At 42.9% G+C, this 24,760-nt stretch overlaps 6 protein-coding genes across 9 annotated transcripts in view; 1 reads left to right on the top strand and 5 right to left on the bottom strand.

Annotated features, from left to right (window-relative positions):
- The window catches only part of rabgap1l (RAB GTPase activating protein 1-like), a 69,779-nt gene extending 68,530 nt beyond the window's left edge, over positions 1 to 1,249 (top strand). For all 4 annotated transcript variants that reach the window (XM_067229559.1, XM_067229557.1, XM_067229558.1 and 1 more), the window contains 3 exons: positions 135 to 206; positions 554 to 751; positions 977 to 1,249. In XM_067229559.1, coding sequence (XP_067085660.1) covers positions 135 to 206; positions 554 to 751; positions 977 to 1,123 — 417 coding nt within the window. In that variant the 3' untranslated portion in view covers positions 1,124 to 1,249. The remainder of the gene's footprint in view (positions 1 to 134; positions 207 to 553; positions 752 to 976) is intronic.
- Positions 1,250 to 3,687: 2,438 nt separating this feature from the next.
- LOC136935885 (interferon-induced protein 44-like) lies at positions 3,688 to 6,675 on the bottom strand. Its single transcript, XM_067229562.1, has 7 exons — positions 6,095 to 6,675; positions 5,927 to 5,975; positions 5,572 to 5,767; positions 5,190 to 5,342; positions 4,941 to 5,100; positions 4,593 to 4,693; positions 3,688 to 4,360 (listed from the first exon to the last, which is right to left on the bottom strand). Exons 1-7 carry the CDS (start codon positions 6,597 to 6,599, stop codon positions 4,178 to 4,180), a joined length of 1,347 nt encoding a protein of 448 aa, XP_067085663.1. The 5' UTR covers positions 6,600 to 6,675; the 3' UTR covers positions 3,688 to 4,177.
- A 970-nt stretch (positions 6,676 to 7,645) lies between these two features.
- LOC136935891 (interferon-induced protein 44-like) lies at positions 7,646 to 10,557 on the bottom strand. Its single transcript, XM_067229568.1, has 7 exons — positions 10,357 to 10,557; positions 10,188 to 10,239; positions 9,817 to 10,012; positions 9,390 to 9,542; positions 9,059 to 9,230; positions 8,611 to 8,711; positions 7,646 to 8,505 (listed from the first exon to the last, which is right to left on the bottom strand). The coding sequence occupies exons 1-7, from the start codon at positions 10,406 to 10,408 to the stop codon at positions 8,329 to 8,331; spliced, it is 903 nt and encodes a 300-aa protein (XP_067085669.1). The 5' UTR covers positions 10,409 to 10,557; the 3' UTR covers positions 7,646 to 8,328.
- Positions 10,558 to 12,647: 2,090 nt separating this feature from the next.
- On the bottom strand, positions 12,648 to 15,629 carry LOC136935887 (interferon-induced protein 44-like). Its single transcript, XM_067229564.1, has 7 exons — positions 15,055 to 15,629; positions 14,887 to 14,935; positions 14,532 to 14,727; positions 14,150 to 14,302; positions 13,901 to 14,060; positions 13,553 to 13,653; positions 12,648 to 13,320 (listed from the first exon to the last, which is right to left on the bottom strand). Exons 1-7 carry the CDS (start codon positions 15,557 to 15,559, stop codon positions 13,138 to 13,140), a joined length of 1,347 nt encoding a protein of 448 aa, XP_067085665.1. The 5' UTR covers positions 15,560 to 15,629; the 3' UTR covers positions 12,648 to 13,137.
- Positions 15,630 to 16,372: 743 nt separating this feature from the next.
- On the bottom strand, positions 16,373 to 19,255 carry LOC136935890 (interferon-induced protein 44-like). Its single transcript, XM_067229567.1, has 7 exons — positions 19,055 to 19,255; positions 18,886 to 18,937; positions 18,515 to 18,710; positions 18,088 to 18,240; positions 17,795 to 17,966; positions 17,347 to 17,447; positions 16,373 to 17,241 (listed from the first exon to the last, which is right to left on the bottom strand). The coding sequence occupies exons 1-7, from the start codon at positions 19,104 to 19,106 to the stop codon at positions 17,065 to 17,067; spliced, it is 903 nt and encodes a 300-aa protein (XP_067085668.1). The 5' UTR covers positions 19,107 to 19,255; the 3' UTR covers positions 16,373 to 17,064.
- Positions 19,256 to 21,345: 2,090 nt separating this feature from the next.
- On the bottom strand, positions 21,346 to 24,327 carry LOC136935886 (interferon-induced protein 44-like). Its single transcript, XM_067229563.1, has 7 exons — positions 23,753 to 24,327; positions 23,585 to 23,633; positions 23,230 to 23,425; positions 22,848 to 23,000; positions 22,599 to 22,758; positions 22,251 to 22,351; positions 21,346 to 22,018 (listed from the first exon to the last, which is right to left on the bottom strand). The coding sequence occupies exons 1-7, from the start codon at positions 24,255 to 24,257 to the stop codon at positions 21,836 to 21,838; spliced, it is 1,347 nt and encodes a 448-aa protein (XP_067085664.1). The 5' UTR covers positions 24,258 to 24,327; the 3' UTR covers positions 21,346 to 21,835.
- Positions 24,328 to 24,760: the final 433 nt, after the last annotated feature.

Genomic DNA, 24,760 nt, shown 5'->3' with positions numbered 1-24,760 from the left:
GAGAAGCCTGGCATGTCATAGACAGCAGAAGTGGACAAAGCTGTTCTAACAGACACAAATGTTGTTCTTCTCCGTGAGAAGCGTATGCCACTCTAGGTTTTTTTATTTGACTGTGTGGTGTCTCTGCCCTCCAGATCTGCTCTCAGCTGAGCAGCAGGTTAGAGAAGCAGCAGGCCGCCACCAAGGAGGAGCTGGACATAGTCAAGGTGAGCCTGTCGGACTGACTGACTAACATACTGTCTGACCGACTAACATACTGTCTGACCGACTAACATACTGTCTGACCGACTAACATACTGTCTGACTGTCTTGTCTGTCTGTCTGACTAACATACTGTCTGACTGACTGACTAACATACTGTCTGACCGACTAACATACTGTCTGACCGACTAACATACTGTCTGACTGACTGACTAACATACTGTCTGACTGTCTTATTGTCTGTCCGACTGACTGATGGACTGCCTGCCTGTCTGACTGATTTACTGTCTGGTTGTTTGACAGTCTGAACGACTGACCGACAGTTTAACCCGTGTGTGTGCGGTCCGTGCAGAGTAAGGTGATGGCGTGCGAGCGTTGCCGGGAGGTGTTCAGTAAAGAAGGGCCCCTCCAGATGCCTCCGCCCAGCAGGGACTGCGGGCCCGGCGATCAGGACGAGGAGAAGGACTCTCTGAAGAGCCAGCTGAGGGAGATGGAGCTGGAGCTGGCCCAGACCAAGCTGCAGCTGGTGGAGGCCAAGTGCAAGATCCAGGTGAGACGCCGTCCGCTGAGTCGACTCTCTCGACTCATTCGAATGGGCCGCTCCTTAGTTTGATACCCATCACTGAATCACTTCAGTGACCGATCGAGGGGTTTTCCCCCCTTATCATGCTTGTTCCCTCCCTGACTACAATACGGATTTATATACATATACGTTCTTCACTCCTGTGTTGTCACGGCCCGCTCTGATTCCTCTCCCCACCTTGTTCTCCTCCAGGAGCTGGAACACCAGCGGGGGGTCCTGATGAACGAGATCCAAGCAGCCAAGAACTCCTGGTTCAGCAAGACCCTGGGCTCCCTGAAGAGCTCCGGCAGCTCCCAGTCCTCCCAGCCGCCCTCCTCCCCTAAGGAAGGGCCCCAGTGAGGCCCCGGCCCCAGAACTGAGAGAGGTGTGGAGGACACCATGCACATGAGAGCCCTGAGAACACGAGCTAAAGGAACGCCTACAATGATGCAGTATCCTCTTTCCAAACAAGGGGGGAGGCAGTGAACACAGGAAGTGGTCCTGCTTCTTCCTTCCAGTCAGGAGGGGGGGGGGGGGGGGGCACAGAACCATGCTTTCACTGTCCATCCCAAACCTGACCTGCCCCTCTCACAAGCCCCGCCCCCTCCCAGCCCAGCTGTCTCCAGACATTCACCTCTCTACTGGTGGAGATGTGGAAAAGGTGTTTATCGCAGGGTCACTTGCATACCCCCCCACCTGCTACGGCACTTAATGGGTCCAGTGCTTCATGTACATATACACATTATATTATGTTGGCCTGAGTATAGCGTGGACCTAAAACAAATATACAAACCTTGCATCGTCAAAGCAGATTAGAGATCTCGCCTCCAGGGGGCGATATTTCCTCCCCCGCTGCTGTGGAGTAATGGCTTACAAGCATGGTAGGCGTTGCCTTTAAGGCCCTACAGTAATTTGCTGGGTAAAGATTAAAACACCTTGGGTCTGCTTGATAGTGAAACAGTTACTGGCAAAAATCCTTTGTAATGGATGCTGCTTCAACTACCGAAAATATCTTCAGTGTAGTTCTTGTAGCAGCTTTGCGGAAGGGGATACTGCATTTAGAATCAAATACAATACATCTTTATAGTGATATTAAGTAACCAATGTTGTTATATAAATATGTATAACTAATTATTGATCATTTGTAATCTTGTACAGTTCTGTAGAGGAAGTTCTTTGTTTGTTTGTTTTTTACTGTTTGAAAAGTGAATGTTTTTAATGTGGATGTAATGAAGCACTGTGTCAGGTCTGAACACAGAGCGCCAAAGTGACATTCCCTCCTCAATCAGATCCCGCTTCCTCCAGCAGCGTTTCTGAAACTGCCATAGCCGCAGTACACAGAAAACACTTTTGACAGACAAAAAAGCGACTTGGTCAGAATCAGATACTGCTTAGCTTTGGTGCCTCTCTCAACTCATGCCGTCGATATTCAGCTTCTAGTCTCAGCTAGGATCTTCAATGCGAGGCATATCAGTGGTCATAACCCCAGACTTAAAGGAAGGTGTGTAATCCACTTCATACGTGAGAGCCCCTCTCGGCCACAGTACTGTTTGGGACTGCACCTATCCCAGTGTAACTGAACTTTACACACAGCCGCAAACAACCCACGACCTGTAGAAATCGAAGCGCTTTTACAGAATGGCACAATGCAATATCCCTTACCTACAGAGAGGTGGTGAGTGACAACAGAAATTATACCATTCCAAATATTTGCTTAATGGGTATCATGTGAATTGACCTTTGATCAAAAGTACACGTTTTAAAGCCAAGTCCAACTTTGTAAACGTCCAACCCGTTTATGGAGGGGTTATGTAAATGCACGTGTTTACACTGGAGGCCTGGGGACACAGCTCATAGCTGCAATACATGTGCCAAGAATACTGCTCTGACCTATGTCCTGCTCCATACCCTGTACCTGTGCAGGAAATCCCCCATTGGACTTGTGTGTGTGAACGTATGTGTGTGTGTGTGTGAACGTATGTGTGTGTGTGTGAACGTATGTGTGTGTGTGAACGTATGTGTGTGTTTGTCCTTGTCCTGCACTAAAACCTGATAGTTTTCCAGTTTAAATGGCTTTCTCACTTTGCTGCCTTTTTTTGTTGTTTTACTGTTCTCATCCAAACCCAGTTGACAGAATGAAGGAAGCCATTGCAAAATGCTTTGTACTTAGTTGGAGGATTCTTTCGCTGTGCCAAGACCAAACTGTTCTCTATCGGATGGCAGTTGGTAAGGACCTTGGCAAGAAAGTAGGATTCTGGGGCCCATCCCACTTCCTTGTCCCTGTTTACTTTGTCAACCACTGAGCTTGACAGATGTGCAATATGAAGCCTGTGCAGGACTTGGATATAACAGATATTGCTATCAAATCAGTCATTGTTATCTAGGAAAGAAAAGGACAGGAGAAGGATTGGAGGAAAGAGGATTTGAGACAGGCATGTTTTTGGTGTGCTATAATGGAGCAGCCAGCTAGTGTATCTGGCACGTCAGCGCTCAGTTGACGTCAAAGTGCTTGAGTCTGTCATTTTAAGTTTAACGTTAACGCTCGAAAGCCTGTGTCTTTTACCTACACTAACATTGCATACGTATTTTAAACACTATTTGACATGTTAATGTGTTCTTCCAAGTTATCGGTGAGAACAAAATCCTACAATTAATAATTGTTACTTTTTTTTGTTGGGAACTCAGCTGCCAAATCATAATCCGCCTAGATACCAGTAATGTACAACAATTGCAATGACATTTGTTTCCCTATACATCACACAGTAAGGATGCCCACTGACCGCTTGTGGTTTCATTTTAAGTTATCAGCCATTTCTCATGTCATGTACATTTTAGCCATCATTTTACTCCAGTTGTATTTTCTGTACAGTAACTGTACCGTCTGGCTAACTGTACATTAATAAAGTTTCCGTTTCTCTGTCCACTGACTGTTTAATTGTTGCTTTATTGGATTGCAGTTCAAACCCATTTTTTTAATTAGTGTCAAAATATTTGGAGACTTGGCTATACTTACATTTTCACCCAACTAAAGTTCAGCGTGCTTTTTTTAAAGATACATTTGATTGTGGCACATATCTGCTTAATTCGCGACAGATTAGTGAAGACAGACAAGTGAGATTTGAACCCCAGACCCTGCGGTAAGACCTCCACTTACATGGTACACACACTTAACCAGTGAGCTACCAGGGCCCCAATAAAAGCCAAATACATCTTTACAGTGGTGCTCTTTTTAAGATGCATTTTCATTCTATATGAAGGGGCAGGGGGCCCCCCAGTGACTCACCAGATAAGCAGGTGCACCATGCAGGCAGGAGGCCAAAACACAGGGGTCTAGTCTCGAATCCTGATTGGCTGATCATCACACTGATATGCACTTAGGAGAGGTAGCCACTCTCACAATTGAGATGCAGCTTTCTAGTCATGCACATCTAGCTCGCTGATGTCATCAAAGTAGCTGTCAGTGCTGCGCAGCATCTGGACCAGAGCAGTGAGGAGCAGGATGTCAGTGCTCAGGTCCAGCTCCAGCTCCTCGCTGTAGTTCTTCACAGGAAGCACACAGGACAGGGGAACACCGAGACGGACACTGACTTCCTGGGCCTACGAGAGATGACAAACGATACGTTTATCTTTCCTGTTACAGAAAACCCACGGACAAAAAGGCTCAGTCGTGACGTTGAGCGCTGTAGTTTGATGCGTGTTTCGTTTGTAGTTAGATTTTGGTACGTGGGTCTCGATTATTCATCAGCGCCATACTTAATAATATAGTGTAACCAACTTAACCAAAACAATATTTGTTTCATTGAATTCCTGTAGACAAAAAGTGCCTCACCTTTGTCCTAATGTACTGGCTGACGTAGATGTTCCTGAGGTCGTCTGCTACATCGGGACAGGCCTCATCCACTTTAGTCATCAGAACCAGCTGAGGGATGCCTGGAGAACAGATCTGCATTAGGGTGTACATGGCAGTATGACACATGGACACAAAAACAGACAATAGTTCTTTAGCAAATGTATTTTCTTACCAAAACATTTGACAATATTGTGCTACTACAGTTAATTGTCAGGTTCATTTAGCTATTCTTATGTTTTGGTGTTGGTGAAACTGAAAAATGCAGAGCTTACACATTCCAGGATTGGGGCAAGTGAAGGCAAACAGGTCTAAATTAAAACAAATTACCTAGCCGGTTGATCTTCCAGCGAATGGCAGACAGTTTTGCCTCCATTTTGGCAGACATGATGGAGACCTTGCAGCCATCGATAACATAGGCAACACAATGGATCTGATCCTGCAGCTGTGCTGACTTATCAACTGTTTGGAGAGGGACTGAGGGATGGAACTAGACCAAGTTGAAGGAGAAAAATGCAAATATTAGTTCACACCTTTGTGTGTCCATGTGTGTTTGTTAAGTGTGTGCCATGCCTTTACCTGGTGTCTGTTAGGCATGTGACCTTTAAGAATGCTGATGACATCATCCACATCTATTCCCGCCCCTGTGGCCTCCTCCAATCCCATGGTGTCACACAATATGATTGGCAGGGGTTTGCCCTCTCGTCCAGCCTTCACAGAGTAGGTACGAAACTGAGAGCAGAGTAGTTACACATTAACACCTCAGTCTCATACCATTATCAGAATAAAATGAATCGTTTTGAGTGATCACAAATATAGTAGTTAATTGGGTTGGTGTTATGCATAAAATACCATTCAATTTTGTTAATTTTGCTATTTATTTACAGTGTGATCTTACAGGTGTTTTATGATGAATAAACATGATTAACACACCATCTTAATTTACAGTTTTGCAGCTTACCCGAGTGGTGAGGCTGGTGCTAGAGCTTCCGGATAAAGCCTGGTTGGTCACATGCCCTCTGAAGATGGAGTTGATGGAGTTGAAGAAGCTGGACTTTCCAGCACCAATGGGACCAATGAGCAGAACCTTGATCTGAGACACTGAACTGATAATGGGCTTGTACTGCTTAATGGATTCTATCAGCTCCTTTTTTCTCCTGTGGAAAAACAATAAACTTTTTTTTGCCTGATTTACAAATGTTAATTAATTTACCTGCATGTCTTATTTTTATATTTTTATAATTTCATGTCACATTAGTCTCGAAGGAGACTAATCAACTCAAAGATGATCTGACTAATTGGATAGTTGGACTTACTCAGCTTCCCAAATTATGTTCCTCCATGGTTTCTCCAGAGTCCTACCCTCTGAAAGAAGAAATGTTCTGTTTGTAGTAAATACTTGCAGTTTGAAATAGGCCTTGTCATAATTTTTCGGGTTACTGTACAAACATACTTTTGGTACATAAAATATTGAATGCGTTTACCTTCCACTTGAAACACTTCACATTCAGTTAGTTGTAGGTGGTTGCCGTGCATTTCAGCGGCATCAAAGTTGTAACTGTATCCAGAGTTGGACTGAATGGATAATTGACCACTTGGTAAAAAAACCAAACTCTTTCCAAAAGAAGGACCATCGTGTCCGTTCTGCACGAGCGCCGACGAGCCATCTTGAACAGGATACTTAACAATCTGTCCCCGTTTGAAACTGAAAAGAAAAGCTTTGTCGTCATGTACGTACTGACCGGTTTGGTCAAAATCTTTACTTGTGTACCCTCCAAATATGTGCCCTTTAGAGTATCCAACAGTGAGTGTAGGACCCTTGCGATCACATTTCTGGTGAAATGCGGCTGCTTGTTTGCCGTGGTAGCTGGCCTTGTACAACAGACTGAGTTGGACGTTTCCAATTAGTCGGCACAACTCCGTTTCTTGCGCCTTCCTTAGTTTGGTTTCCATAATGGTCCTGTCCTGCGTTGCATTAGTTGCAAACATATCGTTATTTGTTATTTTTTACGTGCGTTTCCTAAACATGCGCGTAACTGTCTCTTACGTAGGTCTAATATATTGGCTCTCACAAGCCCCGCCGTCTCCCAGCCCAGCCGTCTCCAGACATTCGCCTTTCTACTGGTGGAGATGTGGAAAAGGTGTTTATCGCAGGTTAACTTGCATACCACCCCGCCTGCTACGGCACTTAATGGGTCCAGTGCTTCATGTACATATACACATTATATTATGTTGGCCTGAGTATAGCGTGGACCTAAACAAAATATACAAACCTTGCATCTTATATTGGCAACTTATATTTTATTGTATATTTTATTTAATTCTAATTCCACTTAGTACTGCTAGTTTATGTACCATAACGATAGTCCACATATTTAAATTTTAGGTCCCTATGTTTGTGTTTATTATTCATGGCGAATAAATTCTGATTCTGATCGTTAAAGCAGATTAGAGATCTTGCCTCCAGGGGTTGGGGTTAGCATGCGTTTTTGGGATGAAATTTACATTTACATTTTTTACATTTTAGTCATTTAGCAGACGCTCTTATCCAGAGCGACTTACAGTAAGTACAGGGACATTCTCCCGAGGCAAGTAGGGTGAAGTGCCTTGCCCAAGGACACAACGTCAGTTGGCATGACCGGGAATCGAACTGGCAACCTTCGGATTACTAGTCCGACTCCCTCACCGCTCAGCCACCTGACTCCCTATGACCAAAGGGGTTAGCACGTGGGGTTAGCACGTGTTTGGGATGAAATGACCACAGGGGTTAGCATGTGTGTTTTGGATGAAATGACCAAAGGGGTTAGCATGCGTTTTTGGGATGAAATGACCAAAGGGGTCAGCATGTGTTTTTCGGATTAAATGACCAAAGGGGTTAGCATGTGTGCTTTGGGGGAAATGACCAAAGGGGTTAGCATGTGTGCTTTGGGGGAAATGACCAAAGGGGTTAGCATGTGTGTTTTGGATGGAATGACCAAAGGGGTTTACAAGCATGGTAGGCAATGCCTTTAACCCATGTGTTACCTTAGGGTCATTGTGACCCACCATCGTGTAGCAACAACTTGACCTAATACAAAAATAAAGTGAAACATTTTCTATTAACCGTCGGGCTGTCTCAGAGCCCCCACAACGAGAACGTTAAAAGAAAATGCTTATTATTTATTTTTGTATTGGGTCAAGTTTTCGCAACACAACGATGGGTCGTTGTGAACCTTCGGGTCATTGTGACCCGAAGGCAGCACAAGGGTTTTAAGGCCCTACAGTAATTTGCTGGGTAGAGATTAAAACACCTTGGGTCTGCTTGCAAGGATAGTGAAACTTCTTTGTTGGTGTGTATCGACACTTCTCTTGTGCATGCTTATCCACATATCTCCTTTATTTCTGTTTGATACAAGCCAACTCGGTATTATGAATTCTGTTAGAAAAGAAAACTTTGTGTAATAAAAGTTGTTTACCAAACAAAAGTTGCATCAAAAGGCAGTAAGAAGTTTAACATCTACCCCCACTTTCATAAGGGTTGGTTTCAGGTAACTAACCTAAGACTTTGTACGAAAAGTATAAGCTGGTGGTAATACAACTATAGCCCAACAAAAAGGAATCCATGAAAACAGTACGTTTCCAGTATCCATATAACATGGGTTAGGAGTGTGTGGAAATGTGTGTTGGGGGCAGGAGAGGGAGGAAAGGTAGCCACTCCTGACAATTGAGATGCACCCATCTAGTCATGCACATCGCTGATGTCATCAAAGTAGTTGTCAGTGCAGCGCAGCATCTGGACCAGAGCAGTGAGGAGCAGGATGTCAGTGCTCAAGTCCAGCTCCAGCTCCTCGCTGTAGTTCTTCACAGGAAGCACACAGGACAGGGGAACACCGAGACGGACACTGACTTCCTGCGCCTACGAGAGATGCCAACAGTACGTTTAGCTTTGGAGTTACAGAAGGACCAGAGCTCTGAAATACAGAAAATGTTGTATCATTGCTTTAATTACAGGGGCCCTCACCTTTGTCCTAATGTACTGGCTGATGTAGATGTCCTTGAGGTCGTCTGCCACATCAGGACAGGCCTCATCCACTTTAGTCATCAGAACCAGCTGAGGGATGCCTGGAGAACAGATCTGCATTAGTGGCAGTTGACTTTGAAAAAAGGGTTAATGAATATGCATTTTACTCACTCCTACTATTGTTAAACCTGGTACTTACATTACATTTAGTCATTTAGCAGACGCTCTTATCCAGAGCGACTTACAGTAAGTACAGGGACATTCTCCCCGAGGCAAGTGGGTTGAAGTGCCTTGCCCAAAGACACAACGCCATGTGGCACGGCCGGGAATCGAACCAACAACCTCTGATTAATAGCCCGACTCCCTAACCACTCAGCCATCTGACCCCCTGGTACTGTATCCTATCATGAATCGTGAATGCAAACAGGTCTAAATTAAAACAAATTACCTAGCCGGTTGATCTTCCAGCGAATGGCAGACAGTTTTGCCTCCATTTTGGCAGACATGATGGAGACCTTGCAGCCATCGATAACGTAGGCAACACAGTGGATCTTATCCTGCAGCTCAGGAGAACGACGGTAACCATGGGCCTCTGGTTGAAGAGGGACTGCTGGATGAAACTAGACAGAGGAGAGAAAGTTCAAATATTAATGCACAAATGTGTGTGTGTGTGTGTACACACACAGGGCTGATATATATATATATATATATATATATATATATATATATATATATATATATATATATATATATATGTAGTTGGTGTACCATGTCTTCACCTGGTGTCTGTCAGGCATGTGACCTCTGAGAATGCTGATGACATCATCAATATCAACTCCAGCCCCTGTGGCCTCTTCCAGTCCCATGGTGTCACACATTAGAATCGGCAGGGGTTTGCCATCTCGTCCAGCCTTCACAGAGTAGGTACGAAACTGACAAGCAGAGAAGTTACATCAACACCTTAGTCTCATACCATTATCACAACAAAAGGAAACAGACATTTTTTTGAAGTAGCATGGGTGAGCTCATTACAATAGTAAAGTCAATGTTATGGTTGAGTATGTGTAAAAAATTCTAGTCCGTCACATCTAGATTCAAAGAGTTTAGACTCAAACTATCACATGTTTTTAAAAAGACGTCAACATTGAATTAAACGTTAAATACAGCAGCTTGGAGGAAATGGCAGCTCACTACCACTAACTTTACCTGAGTGGAAAGGCTGGTGCTAGAGCTTCCTGATATAGCCTGGCTGGTCACGTGACCTCTGAAGATGGAGTTGATAGAGTTGAAGAAGCTGGACTTTCCAGCACCAACGGGACCAATGAGCAGAACCTTGGCCCGAGACACTGAGCTGATTGTGGGCTTGTACTGCTTAATGAATTCTATCAGCTCTTTTCTTTTCCTGTGGAACAAGAAAACATATTTGCCGATTTACTAATAAGGAAATGTTCAAGTGTGTGCTTTACGTGCTCATTATGATATTCCAACCAGTGTAGAAAATGTTAGTGTTCTAATTACATTTACATTTGTCATTCAAGGTAAAACAAACTTCATTGATAAATTACAGTTGGACCTACTCAGCTTTCCAAATGATGCTCCGCCATGGTTTCTGCAGGATGTCACTGCCCTCTGAAAAGAAATTGTAGTAAATACTTTGACAATTTGGCCTATTTATCTGGACATAATTAGGGTTACTGTTAGAATATACTGTTGGAACATAGCCTTCAACATTGTGTGTGTTCTCACCTGCCACTTGAAACACTTCACATTCAGTTAGTGTCAGGTTGTTGCCATGCATTTCAACTGCATTAAAGTTGTAATAGTTTCCTGGAGTAGACTGAACAGTCCTCGTGTTATTTGGTAAAAAAATCAAATCATTTCCAAAATAGGGGCCAGTGCTGCCCACTTGATAAAGCGAGTGTGTGATATTTGTGACAAAGGGGGCGATATTTCCTCCCCCGCTGCTGTGGAGTAATGGCTTACAAGCATGGTAGGCGTTGCCTTTAAGGCCCTACAGTAATTTGCTGGGTAAAGATTAAAACACCTTGGGTCTGCTTGATAGTGAAACAGTTACTGGCAAAAATCCTTTGTAATGGATGCTGCTTCAACTACCGAAAATATCTTCAGTGTAGTTCTTGTAGCAGCTTTGCGGAAGGGGATACTGCATTTAGAATCAAATACAATACATCTTTATAGTGATATTAAGTAACCAATGTTGTTATATAAATATGTATAACTAATTATTGATCATTTGTAATCTTGTACAGTTCTGTAGAGGAAGTTCTTTGTTTGTTTGTTTTTTACTGTTTGAAAAGTGAATGTTTTTAATGTGGATGTAATGAAGCACTGTGTCAGGTCTGAACACAGAGCGCCAAAGTGACATTCCCTCCTCAATCAGATCCCGCTTCCTCCAGCAGCGTTTCTGAAACTGCCATAGCCGCAGTACACAGAAAACACTTTTGACAGACAAAAAAGCGACTTGGTCAGAATCAGATACTGCTTAGCTTTGGTGCCTCTCTCAACTCATGCCGTCGATATTCAGCTTCTAGTCTCAGCTAGGATCTTCAATGCGAGGCATATCAGTGGTCATAACCCCAGACTTAAAGGAAGGTGTGTAATCCACTTCATACGTGAGAGCCCCTCTCGGCCACAGTACTGTTTGGGACTGCACCTATCCCAGTGTAACTGAACTTTACACACAGCCGCAAACAACCCACGACCTGTAGAAATCGAAGCGCTTTTACAGAATGGCACAATGCAATATCCCTTACCTACAGAGAGGTGGTGAGTGACAACAGAAATTATACCATTCCAAATATTTGCTTAATGGGTATCATGTGAATTGACCTTTGATCAAAAGTACACGTTTTAAAGCCAAGTCCAACTTTGTAAACGTCCAACCCGTTTATGGAGGGGTTATGTAAATGCACGTGTTTACACTGGAGGCCTGGGGACACAGCTCATAGCTGCAATACATGTGCCAAGAATACTGCTCTGACCTATGTCCTGCTCCATACCCTGTACCTGTGCAGGAAATCCCCCATTGGACTTGTGTGTGTGAACGTATGTGTGTGTGTGTGTGTGTGAACGTATGTGTGTGTGTGTGAACGTATGTGTGTGTGTGAACGTATGTGTGTGTTTGTCCTTGTCCTGCACTAAAACCTGATAGTTTTCCAGTTTAAATGGCTTTCTCACTTTGCTGCCTTTTTTTGTTGTTTTACTGTTCTCATCCAAACCCAGTTGACAGAATGAAGGAAGCCATTGCAAAATGCTTTGTACTTAGTTGGAGGATTCTTTCGCTGTGCCAAGACCAAACTGTTCTCTATCGGATGGCAGTTGGTAAGGACCTTGGCAAGAAAGTAGGATTCTGGGGCCCATCCCACTTCCTTGTCCCTGTTTACTTTGTCAACCACTGAGCTTGACAGATGTGCAATATGAAGCCTGTGCAGGACTTGGATATAACAGATATTGCTATCAAATCAGTCATTGTTATCTAGGAAAGAAAAGGACAGGAGAAGGATTGGAGGAAAGAGGATTTGAGACAGGCATGTTTTTGGTGTGCTATAATGGAGCAGCCAGCTAGTGTATCTGGCACGTCAGCGCTCAGTTGACGTCAAAGTGCTTGAGTCTGTCATTTTAAGTTTAACGTTAACGCTCGAAAGCCTGTGTCTTTTACCTACACTAACATTGCATACGTATTTTAAACACTATTTGACATGTTAATGTGTTCTTCCAAGTTATCGGTGAGAACAAAATCCTACAATTAATAATTGTTACTTTTTTTTGTTGGGAACTCAGCTGCCAAATCATAATCCGCCTAGATACCAGTAATGTACAACAATTGCAATGACATTTGTTTCCCTATACATCACACAGTAAGGATGCCCACTGACCGCTTGTGGTTTCATTTTAAGTTATCAGCCATTTCTCATGTCATGTACATTTTAGCCATCATTTTACTCCAGTTGTATTTTCTGTACAGTAACTGTACCGTCTGGCTAACTGTACATTAATAAAGTTTCCGTTTCTCTGTCCACTGACTGTTTAATTGTTGCTTTATTGGATTGCAGTTCAAACCCATTTTTTTAATTAGTGTCAAAATATTTGGAGACTTGGCTATACTTACATTTTCACCCAACTAAAGTTCAGCGTGCTTTTTTTAAAGATACATTTGATTGTGGCACATATCTGCTTAATTCGCGACAGATTAGTGAAGACAGACAAGTGAGATTTGAACCCCAGACCCTGCGGTAAGACCTCCACTTACATGGTACACACACTTAACCAGTGAGCTACCAGGGCCCCAATAAAAGCCAAATACATCTTTACAGTGGTGCTCTTTTTAAGATGCATTTTCATTCTATATGAAGGGGCAGGGGGCCCCCCAGTGACTCACCAGATAAGCAGGTGCACCATGCAGGCAGGAGGCCAAAACACAGGGGTCTAGTCTCGAATCCTGATTGGCTGATCATCACACTGATATGCACTTAGGAGAGGTAGCCACTCTCACAATTGAGATGCAGCTTTCTAGTCATGCACATCTAGCTCGCTGATGTCATCAAAGTAGCTGTCAGTGCTGCGCAGCATCTGGACCAGAGCAGTGAGGAGCAGGATGTCAGTGCTCAGGTCCAGCTCCAGCTCCTCGCTGTAGTTCTTCACAGGAAGCACACAGGACAGGGGAACACCGAGACGGACACTGACTTCCTGGGCCTACGAGAGATGACAAACGATACGTTTATCTTTCCTGTTACAGAAAACCCACGGACAAAAAGGCTCAGTCGTGATGTTGAGCGCTGTAGTTTGATGCGTGTTTCGTTTGTAGTTAGATTTTGGTACGTGGGTCTCGATTATTCATCAGCGCCATACTTAATAATATAGTGTAACCAACTTAACCAAAACAATATTTGTTTCATTGAATTCCTGTAGACAAAAAGTGCCTCACCTTTGTCCTAATGTACTGGCTGACGTAGATGTTCCTGAGGTCGTCTGCTACATCGGGACAGGCCTCATCCACTTTAGTCATCAGAACCAGCTGAGGGATGCCTGGAGAACAGATCTGCATTAGGGTGTACATGGCAGTATGACACATGGACACAAAAACAGACAATAGTTCTTTAGCAAATGTATTTTCTTACCAAAACATTTGACAATATTGTGCTACTACAGTTAATTGTCAGGTTCATTTAGCTATTCTTATGTTTTGGTGTTGGTGAAACTGAAAAATGCAGAGCTTACACATTCCAGGATTGGGGCAAGTGAAGGCAAACAGGTCTAAATTAAAACAAATTACCTAGCCGGTTGATCTTCCAGCGAATGGCAGACAGTTTTGCCTCCATTTTGGCAGACATGATGGAGACCTTGCAGCCATCGATAACATAGGCAACACAATGGATCTGATCCTGCAGCTGTGCTGACTTATCAACTGTTTGGAGAGGGACTGAGGGATGGAACTAGACCAAGTTGAAGGAGAAAAATGCAAATATTAGTTCACACCTTTGTGTGTCCATGTGTGTTTGTTAAGTGTGTGCCATGCCTTTACCTGGTGTCTGTTAGGCATGTGACCTTTAAGAATGCTGATGACATCATCCACATCTATTCCCGCCCCTGTGGCCTCCTCCAATCCCATGGTGTCACACAATATGATTGGCAGGGGTTTGCCCTCTCGTCCAGCCTTCACAGAGTAGGTACGAAACTGAGAGCAGAGTAGTTACACATTAACACCTCAGTCTCATACCATTATCAGAATAAAATGAATCGTTTTGAGTGATCACAAATATAGTAGTTAATTTGGTTGGTGTTATGCATAAAATACCATTCAATTTTGTTAATTTTGCTATTTATTTACAGTGTGATCTTACAGGTGTTTTATGATGAATAAACATGATTAACACACCATCTTAATTTACAGTTTTGCAGCTTACCCGAGTGGTGAGGCTGGTGCTAGAGCTTCCGGATAAAGCCTGGTTGGTCACATGCCCTCTGAAGATGGAGTTGATGGAGTTGAAGAAGCTGGACTTTCCAGCACCAATGGGACCAATGAGCAGAACCTTGATCTGAGACACTGAACTGATAATGGGCTTGTACTGCTTAATGGATTCTATCAGCTCCTTTTTTCTCCTGTGGAAAAACAATAAACTTTTTTTTGCCTGATTTACAAATGTTAATTAATTTACCTGCATGTCTTATTTTTATATTTTTATAATTTCATGTCACATTAGTCTCGAAGGAGACTAATCAACTCAAAGATGATCTGACTAATTGGATAGTTGGACTTACTCAGCTTCCCAAATTATGTTCCTCCATGGTTTCTCCAGAGTCCTACCCTCTGAAAGAAGAAATGTTCTGTTTGTAGTAAATACTTGCAGTTTGAAATAGGCCTTGTCATAATTTTTCGGGTTACTGTACAAACATACTTTTGGTACATAAAATATTGAATGCGTTTACCTTCCACTTGAAACACTTCACATTCAGTTAGTTGTAGGTGGTTGCCGTGCATTTCAGCGGCATCAAAGTTGTAACTGTATCCAGAGTTGGACTGAATGGATAATTGACCACTTGGTAAAAAAACCAAACTCTTTCCAAAAGAAGGACCATCGTGTCCGTTCTGCACGAGCGCCGACGAGCCATCTTGAACAGGATACTTAACAATCTGTCCCCGTTTGAAACTGAAAAGAAAAGCTTTGTCGTCATGTACGTACTGACCGGTTTGGTCAAAATCTTTACTTGTGTACCCTCCAAATATGTGCCCTTTAGAGTATCCAACAGTGAGTGTAGGACCCTTGCGATCACATTTCTGGTGAAATGCGGCTGCTTGTTGGCCGTGGTAGCTGGCCTTGTACAACAGACTGAGTTGGACGTTTCCAATTAGTCGGCACAACTCCGTTTCTTGCGCCTTCCTTAGTTTGGTTTCCATAATGGTCCTGTCCTGCGTTGCATTAGTTGCAAACATATCGTTATTTGTTATTTTTTACGTGCGTTTCCTAAACATGCGCGTAACTGTCTCTTACGTAGGTCTAATATATTGGCTCTCACAAGCCCCGCCGTCTCCCAGCCCAGCCGTCTCCAGACATTCGCCTTTCTACTGGTGATGTGGAAAAGGTGTTTATCGCAGGTTAACTTGAATACCACCCCGCCTGCTACGGCACTTAATGGGTCCAGTGCTTCATGTACATATACACATTATATTATGTTGGCCTGAGTATAGCGTGGACCTAAACAAAATATACAAACCTTGCATCTTATATTGGCAACTTATATTTTATTGTATATTTTATTTAATTCTAATTCCACTTAGTACTGCTAGTTTATGTACCATAACGATAGTCCACATATTTAAATTTTAGGTCCCTATGTTTGTGTTTATTATTCATGGCGAATAAATTCTGATTCTGATCGTTAAAGCAGATTAGAGATCTTGCCTCCAGGGGTTGGGGTTAGCATGCGTTTTTGGGATGAAATGACCAAAGGGGTTAGCACGTGTTTGGGATGAAATGACCACAGGGGTTAGCATGTGTGTTTTGGATGAAATGACCAAAGGGGTTAGCATGCGTTTTTGGGATGAAATGACCAAAGGGGTCAGCATGTGTTTTTCGGATTAAATGACCAAAGGGGTTAGCATGTGTGCTTTGGGGGAAATGACCAAAGGGGTTAGCATGTGTGCTTTGGGGGAAATGACCAAAGGGGTTAGCATGTGTGTTTTGGATGGAATGACCAAAGGGGTTTACAAGCATGGTAGGCAATGCCTTTAACCCATGTGTTACCTTAGGGTCATTGTGACCCACCATCGTGTAGCAACAACTTGACCTAATACAAAAATAAAGTGAAACATTTTCTATTAACCGTCGGGCTGTCTCAGAGCCCCCACAACGAGAACGTTAAAAGAAAATGCTTATTATTTATTTTTGTATTGGGTCAAGTTTTCGCAACACAACGATGGGTCGTTGTGAACCTTCGGGTCATTGTGACCCGAAGGCAGCACAAGGGTTTTAAGGCCCTACAGTAATTTGCTGGGTAGAGATTAAAACACCTTGGGTCTGCTTGCAAGGATAGTGAAACTTCTTTGTTGGTGTGTATCGACACTTCTCTTGTGCATGCTTATCCACATATCTCCTTTATTTCTGTTTGATACAAGCCAACTCGGTATTATGAATTCTGTTAGAAAAGAAAACTTTGTGTAATAAAAGTTGTTTACCAAACAAAAGTTGCATCAAAAGGCAGTAAGAAGTTTAACATCTACCCCCACTTTCATAAGGGTTGGTTTCAGGTAACTAACCTAAGACTTTGTACGAAAAGTATAAGCTGGTGGTAATACAACTATAGCCCAACAAAAAGGAATCCATGAAAACAGTACGTTTCCAGTATCCATATAACATGGGTTAGGAGTGTGTGGAAATGTGTGTTGGGGGCAGGAGAGGGAGGAAAGGTAGCCACTCCTGACAATTGAGATGCACCCATCTAGTCATGCACATCGCTGATGTCATCAAAGTAGTTGTCAGTGCAGCGCAGCATCTGGACCAGAGCAGTGAGGAGCAGGATGTCAGTGCTCAAGTCCAGCTCCAGCTCCTCGCTGTAGTTCTTCACAGGAAGCACACAGGACAGGGGAACACCGAGACGGACACTGACTTCCTGCGCCTACGAGAGATGCCAACAGTACGTTTAGCTTTGGAGTTACAGAAGGACCAGAGCTCTGAAATACAGAAAATGTTGTATCATTGCTTTAATTACAGGGGCCCTCACCTTTGTCCTAATGTACTGGCTGATGTAGATGTCCTTGAGGTCGTCTGCCACATCAGGACAGGCCTCATCCACTTTAGTCATCAGAACCAGCTGAGGGATGCCTGGAGAACAGATCTGCATTAGTGGCAGTTGACTTTGAAAAAAGGGTTAATGAATATGCATTTTACTCACTCCTACTATTGTTAAACCTGGTACTTACATTACATTTAGTCATTTAGCAGACGCTCTTATCCAGAGCGACTTACAGTAAGTACAGGGACATTCTCCCCGAGGCAAGTGGGTTGAAGTGCCTTGCCCAAAGACACAACGCCATGTGGCACGGCCGGGAATCGAACCAACAACCTCTGATTAATAGCCCGACTCCCTAACCACTCAGCCATCTGACCCCCTGGTACTGTATCCTATCATGAATCGTGAATGCAAACAGGTCTAAATTAAAACAAATTACCTAGCCGGTTGATCTTCCAGCGAATGGCAGACAGTTTTGCCTCCATTTTGGCAGACATGATGGAGACCTTGCAGCCATCGATAACGTAGGCAACACAGTGGATCTTATCCTGCAGCTCAGGAGAACGACGGTAACCATGGGCCTCTGGTTGAAGAGGGACTGCTGGATGAAACTAGACAGAGGAGAGAAAGTTCAAATATTAATGCACAAATGTGTGTGTGTGTGTGTACACACACAGGGCTGATATATATATATATATATATATATTTGTAGTTGGTGTACCATGTCTTCACCTGGTGTCTGTCAGGCATGTGACCTCTGAGAATGCTGATGACATCATCAATATCAACTCCAGCCCCTGTGGCCTCTTCCAGTCCCATGGTGTCACACATTAGAATCGGCAGGGGTTTGCCATCTCGTCCAGCCTTCACAGAGTAGGTACGAAACTGACAAGCAGAGAAGTTACATCAACACCTTAGTCTCATACCATTATCACAACAAAAGGAAACAGACATTTTTTTGAAGTAGCATGGGTGAGCTCATTACAATAGTAAAGTCAATGTTATGGTTGAGTATGTGTAAAAAATTCTAGTCCGTCACATCTAGATTCAAAGAGTTTAGACTCAAACTATCACATGTTTTTAAAAAGACGTCAACATTGAATTAAACGTTAAATACAGCAGCTTGGAGGAAATGGCAGCTCACTACCACTAACTTTACCTGAGTGGAAAGGCTGGTGCTAGAGCTTCCTGATATAGCCTGGCTGGTCACGTGACCTCTGAAGATGGAGTTGATAGAGTTGAAGAAGCTGGACTTTCCAGCACCAACGGGACCAATGAGCAGAACCTTGGCCCGAGACACTGAGCTGATTGTGGGCTTGTACTGCTTAATGAATTCTATCAGCTCTTTTCTTTTCCTGTGGAACAAGAAAACATATTTGCCGATTTACTAATAAGGAAATGTTCAAGTGTGTGCTTTACGTGCTCATTATGATATTCCAACCAGTGTAGAAAATGTTAGTGTTCTAATTACATTTACATTTGTCATTCAAGGTAAAACAAACTTCATTGATAAATTACAGTTGGACCTACTCAGCTTTCCAAATGATGCTCCGCCATGGTTTCTGCAGGATGTCACTGCCCTCTGAAAAGAAATTGTAGTAAATACTTTGACAATTTGGCCTATTTATCTGGACATAATTAGGGTTACTGTTAGAATATACTGTTGGAACATAGCCTTCAACATTGTGTGTGTTCTCACCTGCCACTTGAAACACTTCACATTCAGTTAGTGTCAGGTTGTTGCCATGCATTTCAACTGCATTAAAGTTGTAATAGTTTCCTGGAGTAGACTGAACAGTCCTCGTGTTATTTGGTAAAAAAATCAAATCATTTCCAAAATAGGGGCCAGTGCTGCCCACTTGATAAAGCGAGTGTGTGATATTTGTGACAAAGGGGGCGATATTTCCTCCCCCGCTGCTGTGGAGTAATGGCTTACAAGCATGGTAGGCGTTGCCTTTAAGGCCCTACAGTAATTTGCTGGGTAAAGATTAAAACACCTTGGGTCTGCTTGATAGTGAAACAGTTACTGGCAAAAATCCTTTGTAATGGATGCTGCTTCAACTACCGAAAATATCTTCAGTGTAGTTCTTGTAGCAGCTTTGCGGAAGGGGATACTGCATTTAGAATCAAATACAATACATCTTTATAGTGATATTAAGTAACCAATGTTGTTATATAAATATGTATAACTAATTATTGATCATTTGTAATCTTGTACAGTTCTGTAGAGGAAGTTCTTTGTTTGTTTGTTTTTTACTGTTTGAAAAGTGAATGTTTTTAATGTGGATGTAATGAAGCACTGTGTCAGGTCTGAACACAGAGCGCCAAAGTGACATTCCCTCCTCAATCAGATCCCGCTTCCTCCAGCAGCGTTTCTGAAACTGCCATAGCCGCAGTACACAGAAAACACTTTTGACAGACAAAAAAGCGACTTGGTCAGAATCAGATACTGCTTAGCTTTGGTGCCTCTCTCAACTCATGCCGTCGATATTCAGCTTCTAGTCTCAGCTAGGATCTTCAATGCGAGGCATATCAGTGGTCATAACCCCAGACTTAAAGGAAGGTGTGTAATCCACTTCATACGTGAGAGCCCCTCTCGGCCACAGTACTGTTTGGGACTGCACCTATCCCAGTGTAACTGAACTTTACACACAGCCGCAAACAACCCACGACCTGTAGAAATCGAAGCGCTTTTACAGAATGGCACAATGCAATATCCCTTACCTACAGAGAGGTGGTGAGTGACAACAGAAATTATACCATTCCAAATATTTGCTTAATGGGTATCATGTGAATTGACCTTTGATCAAAAGTACACGTTTTAAAGCCAAGTCCAACTTTGTAAACGTCCAACCCGTTTATGGAGGGGTTATGTAAATGCACGTGTTTACACTGGAGGCCTGGGGACACAGCTCATAGCTGCAATACATGTGCCAAGAATACTGCTCTGACCTATGTCCTGCTCCATACCCTGTACCTGTGCAGGAAATCCCCCATTGGACTTGTGTGTGTGAACGTATGTGTGTGTGTGTGTGTGTGAACGTATGTGTGTGTGTGTGAACGTATGTGTGTGTGTGAACGTATGTGTGTGTTTGTCCTTGTCCTGCACTAAAACCTGATAGTTTTCCAGTTTAAATGGCTTTCTCACTTTGCTGCCTTTTTTTGTTGTTTTACTGTTCTCATCCAAACCCAGTTGACAGAATGAAGGAAGCCATTGCAAAATGCTTTGTACTTAGTTGGAGGATTCTTTCGCTGTGCCAAGACCAAACTGTTCTCTATCGGATGGCAGTTGGTAAGGACCTTGGCAAGAAAGTAGGATTCTGGGGCCCATCCCACTTCCTTGTCCCTGTTTACTTTGTCAACCACTGAGCTTGACAGATGTGCAATATGAAGCCTGTGCAGGACTTGGATATAACAGATATTGCTATCAAATCAGTCATTGTTATCTAGGAAAGAAAAGGACAGGAGAAGGATTGGAGGAAAGAGGATTTGAGACAGGCATGTTTTTGGTGTGCTATAATGGAGCAGCCAGCTAGTGTATCTGGCACGTCAGCGCTCAGTTGACGTCAAAGTGCTTGAGTCTGTCATTTTAAGTTTAACGTTAACGCTCGAAAGCCTGTGTCTTTTACCTACACTAACATTGCATACGTATTTTAAACACTATTTGACATGTTAATGTGTTCTTCCAAGTTATCGGTGAGAACAAAATCCTACAATTAATAATTGTTACTTTTTTTTGTTGGGAACTCAGCTGCCAAATCATAATCCGCCTAGATACCAGTAATGTACAACAATTGCAATGACATTTGTTTCCCTATACATCACACAGTAAGGATGCCCACTGACCGCTTGTGGTTTCATTTTAAGTTATCAGCCATTTCTCATGTCATGTACATTTTAGCCATCATTTTACTCCAGTTGTATTTTCTGTACAGTAACTGTACCGTCTGGCTAACTGTACATTAATAAAGTTTCCGTTTCTCTGTCCACTGACTGTTTAATTGTTGCTTTATTGGATTGCAGTTCAAACCCATTTTTTTAATTAGTGTCAAAATATTTGGAGACTTGGCTATACTTACATTTTCACCCAACTAAAGTTCAGCGTGCTTTTTTTAAAGATACATTTGATTGTGGCACATATCTGCTTAATTCGCGACAGATTAGTGAAGACAGACAAGTGAGATTTGAACCCCAGACCCTGCGGTAAGACCTCCACTTACATGGTACACACACTTAACCAGTGAGCTACCAGGGCCCCAATAAAAGCCAAATACATCTTTACAGTGGTGCTCTTTTTAAGATGCATTTTCATTCTATATGAAGGGGCAGGGGGCCCCCCAGTGACTCACCAGATAAGCAGGTGCACCATGCAGGCAGGAGGCCAAAACACAGGGGTCTAGTCTCGAATCCTGATTGGCTGATCATCACACTGATATGCACTTAGGAGAGGTAGCCACTCTCACAATTGAGATGCAGCTTTCTAGTCATGCACATCTAGCTCGCTGATGTCATCAAAGTAGCTGTCAGTGCTGCGCAGCATCTGGACCAGAGCAGTGAGGAGCAGGATGTCAGTGCTCAGGTCCAGCTCCAGCTCCTCGCTGTAGTTCTTCACAGGAAGCACACAGGACAGGGGAACACCGAGACGGACACTGACTTCCTGGGCCTACGAGAGATGACAAACGATACGTTTATCTTTCCTGTTACAGAAAACCCACGGACAAAAAGGCTCAGTCGTGATGTTGAGCGCTGTAGTTTGATGCGTGTTTCGTTTGTAGTTAGATTTTGGTACGTGGGTCTCGATTATTCATCAGCGCCATACTTAATAATATAGTGTAACCAACTTAACCAAAACAATATTTGTTTCATTGAATTCCTGTAGACAAAAAGTGCCTCACCTTTGTCCTAATGTACTGGCTGACGTAGATGTTCCTGAGGTCGTCTGCTACATCGGGACAGGCCTCATCCACTTTAGTCATCAGAACCAGCTGAGGGATGCCTGGAGAACAGATCTGCATTAGGGTGTACATGGCAGTATGACACATGGACACAAAAACAGACAATAGTTCTTTAGCAAATGTATTTTCTTACCAAAACATTTGACAATATTGTGCTACTACAGTTAATTGTCAGGTTCATTTAGCTATTCTTATGTTTTGGTGTTGGTGAAACTGAAAAATGCAGAGCTTACACATTCCAGGATTGGGGCAAGTGAAGGCAAACAGGTCTAAATTAAAACAAATTACCTAGCCGGTTGATCTTCCAGCGAATGGCAGACAGTTTTGCCTCCATTTTGGCAGACATGATGGAGACCTTGCAGCCATCGATAACATAGGCAACACAATGGATCTGATCCTGCAGCTGTGCTGACTTATCAACTGTTTGGAGAGGGACTGAGGGATGGAACTAGACCAAGTTGAAGGAGAAAAATGCAAATATTAGTTCACACCTTTGTGTGTCCATGTGTGTTTGTTAAGTGTGTGCCATGCCTTTACCTGGTGTCTGTTAGGCATGTGACCTTTAAGAATGCTGATGACATCATCCACATCTATTCCCGCCCCTGTGGCCTCCTCCAATCCCATGGTGTCACACAATATGATTGGCAGGGGTTTGCCCTCTCGTCCAGCCTTCACAGAGTAGGTACGAAACTGAGAGCAGAGTAGTTACACATTAACACCTCAGTCTCATACCATTATCAGAATAAAATGAATCGTTTTGAGTGATCACAAATATAGTAGTTAATTTGGTTGGTGTTATGCATAAAATACCATTCAATTTTGTTAATTTTGCTATTTATTTACAGTGTGATCTTACAGGTGTTTTATGATGAATAAACATGATTAACACACCATCTTAATTTACAGTTTTGCAGCTTACCCGAGTGGTGAGGCTGGTGCTAGAGCTTCCGGATAAAGCCTGGTTGGTCACATGCCCTCTGAAGATGGAGTTGATGGAGTTGAAGAAGCTGGACTTTCCAGCACCAATGGGACCAATGAGCAGAACCTTGATCTGAGACACTGAACTGATAATGGGCTTGTACTGCTTAATGGATTCTATCAGCTCCTTTTTTCTCCTGTGGAAAAACAATAAACTTTTTTTTGCCTGATTTACAAATGTTAATTAATTTACCTGCATGTCTTATTTTTATATTTTTATAATTTCATGTCACATTAGTCTCGAAGGAGACTAATCAACTCAAAGATGATCTGACTAATTGGATAGTTGGACTTACTCAGCTTCCCAAATTATGTTCCTCCATGGTTTCTCCAGAGTCCTACCCTCTGAAAGAAGAAATGTTCTGTTTGTAGTAAATACTTGCAGTTTGAAATAGGCCTTGTCATAATTTTTCGGGTTACTGTACAAACATACTTTTGGTACATAAAATATTGAATGCGTTTACCTTCCACTTGAAACACTTCACATTCAGTTAGTTGTAGGTGGTTGCCGTGCATTTCAGCGGCATCAAAGTTGTAACTGTATCCAGAGTTGGACTGAATGGATAATTGACCACTTGGTAAAAAAACCAAACTCTTTCCAAAAGAAGGACCATCGTGTCCGTTCTGCACGAGCGCCGACGAGCCATCTTGAACAGGATACTTAACAATCTGTCCCCGTTTGAAACTGAAAAGAAAAGCTTTGTCGTCATGTACGTACTGACCGGTTTGGTCAAAATCTTTACTTGTGTACCCTCCAAATATGTGCCCTTTAGAGTATCCAACAGTGAGTGTAGGACCCTTGCGATCACATTTCTGGTGAAATGCGGCTGCTTGTTGGCCGTGGTAGCTGGCCTTGTACAACAGACTGAGTTGGACGTTTCCAATTAGTCGGCACAACTCCGTTTCTTGCGCCTTCCTTAGTTTGGTTTCCATAATGGTCCTGTCCTGCGTTGCATTAGTTGCAAACATATCGTTATTTGTTATTTTTTACGTGCGTTTCCTAAACATGCGCGTAACTGTCTCTTACGTAGGTCTAATATATTGGCTCTCACAAGCCCCGCCGTCTCCCAGCCCAGCCGTCTCCAGACATTCGCCTTTCTACTGGTGATGTGGAAAAGGTGTTTATCGCAGGTTAACTTGAATACCACCCCGCCTGCTACGGCACTTAATGGGTCCAGTGCTTCATGTACATATACACATTATATTATGTTGGCCTGAGTATAGCGTGGACCTAAACAAAATATACAAACCTTGCATCTTATATTGGCAACTTATATTTTATTGTATATTTTATTTAATTCTAATTCCACTTAGTACTGCTAGTTTATGTACCATAACGATAGTCCACATATTTAAATTTTAGGTCCCTATGTTTGTGTTTATTATTCATGGCGAATAAATTCTGATTCTGATCGTTAAAGCAGATTAGAGATCTTGCCTCCAGGGGTTGGGGTTAGCATGCGTTTTTGGGA

This window comes from Osmerus mordax, chromosome 26 (genome assembly GCF_038355195.1).
Source record: "Osmerus mordax isolate fOsmMor3 chromosome 26, fOsmMor3.pri, whole genome shotgun sequence".
Classification (NCBI taxonomy): Eukaryota; Metazoa; Chordata; class Actinopteri; order Osmeriformes; family Osmeridae; genus Osmerus; species Osmerus mordax.
The sequence above is the reverse complement of the archived record's forward strand: the minus strand, read 5'-3'. Positions and strand labels throughout refer to the sequence as shown.